General features: G+C 60.6%; 1 protein-coding gene across 1 annotated transcript in view; it reads left to right on the top strand.

The window, feature by feature from the left end:
• The window catches only part of ZNF142 (zinc finger protein 142), a 9,706-nt gene that overhangs the window by 4,682 nt on the left and 2,881 nt on the right, over positions 1 to 2,143 (top strand). Inside the window, 2 exon segments of the mRNA XM_009708522.1 lie at positions 1 to 4; positions 6 to 2,143. The exon segment at positions 1 to 4 is cut by the window's left edge and continues 243 nt beyond it; the exon segment at positions 6 to 2,143 is cut by the window's right edge and continues 34 nt beyond it. Of these exon segments, the coding sequence (XP_009706824.1) occupies positions 1 to 4; positions 6 to 2,143 (2,142 nt within the window).

Here is a 2,143-nt window from a genome sequence, read left to right as displayed (position 1 = left end):
TGCGGACCCACGAGAACTGCAAGCACACCAAGCAGAAGGAGTTTCGCTGCGCCCTCTGCTCCTACTGCACCTTCAGCAACACTAGCCTCTTCTTCCACAAGCGTAAGATTCACGGCTACGTCCCCGGTGACAAGGACTGGCTGGAAAACTATGCCAGCAAGGAGCTGGAGATCAGCTCATCCGAGGCACTCTTCGGCTACGAGCTCGGCGCAGCCCTGCGTGTGGATGCCAGCTCTCCCCTCGCTGGCAAGGAGCAGTGGGCAAAGGCGAAGCTGTCCCAGCTGGAGTCCCAGGGGGAAGAGGGTTACCAGGAAGCATTCGTGTTGCCCCTCCTTGGGCATGATGCTGCTCCGCTGGAGAGTGGCAGCAAGGAAGAGAGAGGTGTGGGCGAGGGGGAGCAGAACTGTCCCGCTGCTGGCAAAGCCCTGGGAGATGACTCCGTGCAAGGAGACGCTGCTGCAGGCTCAGCTGAGCTCGCTGCTTCTGGGGATGTGGCAGAGAGCTGCACCTTGCACTTGGAGGCACTGAATGTCTCATCTGACCCCCTCCTGGAGCATTTGACTGGAGAAGCCTGTGTGGCACAGCCAGAGAGCATGGAAATGCTGTCCTGCAAGGAGCCTCCCGCAGCCTATGAGATGCTGGGCTCCCGGGATGACCTTGGCTTGGAGGACAATGACAATACACTCGAAGAGATCCCAGACTTGGAGGAAGAGGAGGCAGATACACCGGAAGACGAGGCGGTGAGGCTGGAGGGCAGCGTAGCGGCAGGAGACAGCCAGGGAAAAGATGCCGTAAGGCAGGCCACGGGCCACCTCGAGGGATCGTGCTCAGACCATAACAAGCTGGTGACAGACACCAAGATGAGAGAGACCAGCCAAGCTGAGCTGCCAGAGGCCTGGCTCAGCATGCTGAAGACGGCTGAGCAGAGCCACCCGCCTGTTCCAGAGGATGTGGCCACCTCCGGTGATGATGCCAGGTGCGGCTCGGAGTCGGTGCTGAAAGCTCTGCGGAAGCAGGACAAGGAGCAGGCGGAGACGCTAGTGCTAGAGGGCAGGGTGCAGATGCTGGTGGTGCAGTCAGAGAGCCAAATCTTTAAGTGCGAGAAGTGCTCGTACATCACGCGGAAGGAAAAATCCATGTCCCTGCACTCTAAAGCCAGCTGCCAGAGCCGCCGGGCCCCGCTCGTGTGCTGCGAGTGTGGCGCCAGCTTTAAGCAGCAAAGGGGGCTCAACACCCACCTCCTCAAGAAATGCCCGGTCCTCCTGAAGAAGAATAAGGTCCTCAGACCAACTGGTCAGGAGCCACCAGGGTTGTGCCAACCTGCTGACCAGCCTGGTGATAATGGTACAGAAATGGCGGAGAGCGAGAAGGGAGGCTCAGAGGAGTCCGGGCATGCTGAGAGCCCTTGGGAACTTGAACTGGTGGCTGATAAAATGCAGGCAGCAGGCAGTCCTTTGGCTGGGGAAGGGGCATTGGGCTGTCCTGCCCCTGAGAAATCCCTGCTGAGTGACAGCACAGAGGTGGCAGAAGAACCTCCCAAGCAAGGGGATGGGGCTGAGCCAGGTGGAGCTGCTTGTCCCTCCCAGCCTAGGAAACTCTCAAAGAAATACCGGATGGAGGGAGGGAAGCTGTACTGCAATGCCTGCTCCTTTGTGTGCTCCCGTGTCTCCACCATCACCTCCCACGTGGAGGATGGGTGCCGGAGCCAGGAGCAGTTCTGGTGCTCCCTGTGCCCTGAGACCTTCCGCTCTCGACGGGCCCTCAAGAGCCACTGTGCCGAGAAGCACATTGTGCATCCTGAGGAGGACAGACCCCAAAGCACGGAGCTCCCTGAGGGGGACCCAGTCAGCATTGAGATGGGCCAGCCCAGCGAGCTCCCGCTGGATGCGGCCCCCCCAAAAGCCACCCTGCCCAAGAGGAGGCGTTTCTCCTGCCCCACCTGCCCTTTCACCTGCCACCAGGAACGGGCCATGAAGACACACAAGAAGAGGGGCTGCGTGGTGCTGGGTGAGTTTCGCTGTGCCTCCTGCCCCTTCACCTCCAAGGCGGCCAAAGCCCTGCGGCTGCATCGCAAGCTGCACCGCAAGCACTACAGCAAGCGGCCGCAGCTGCAGTGCCGCCAGTGCGAGTTCACCTGCAAGCA

The sequence above is a fragment of the Cariama cristata genome, unplaced genomic scaffold (assembly GCF_000690535.1).
Source record: "Cariama cristata isolate BGI_N322 unplaced genomic scaffold, ASM69053v1 scaffold29959, whole genome shotgun sequence".
NCBI classification, from domain to species: Eukaryota; Metazoa; Chordata; class Aves; order Cariamiformes; family Cariamidae; genus Cariama; species Cariama cristata.
Note: the sequence above shows the minus strand (reverse complement) of the source record. Positions and strands in the feature narration are given on the sequence as shown.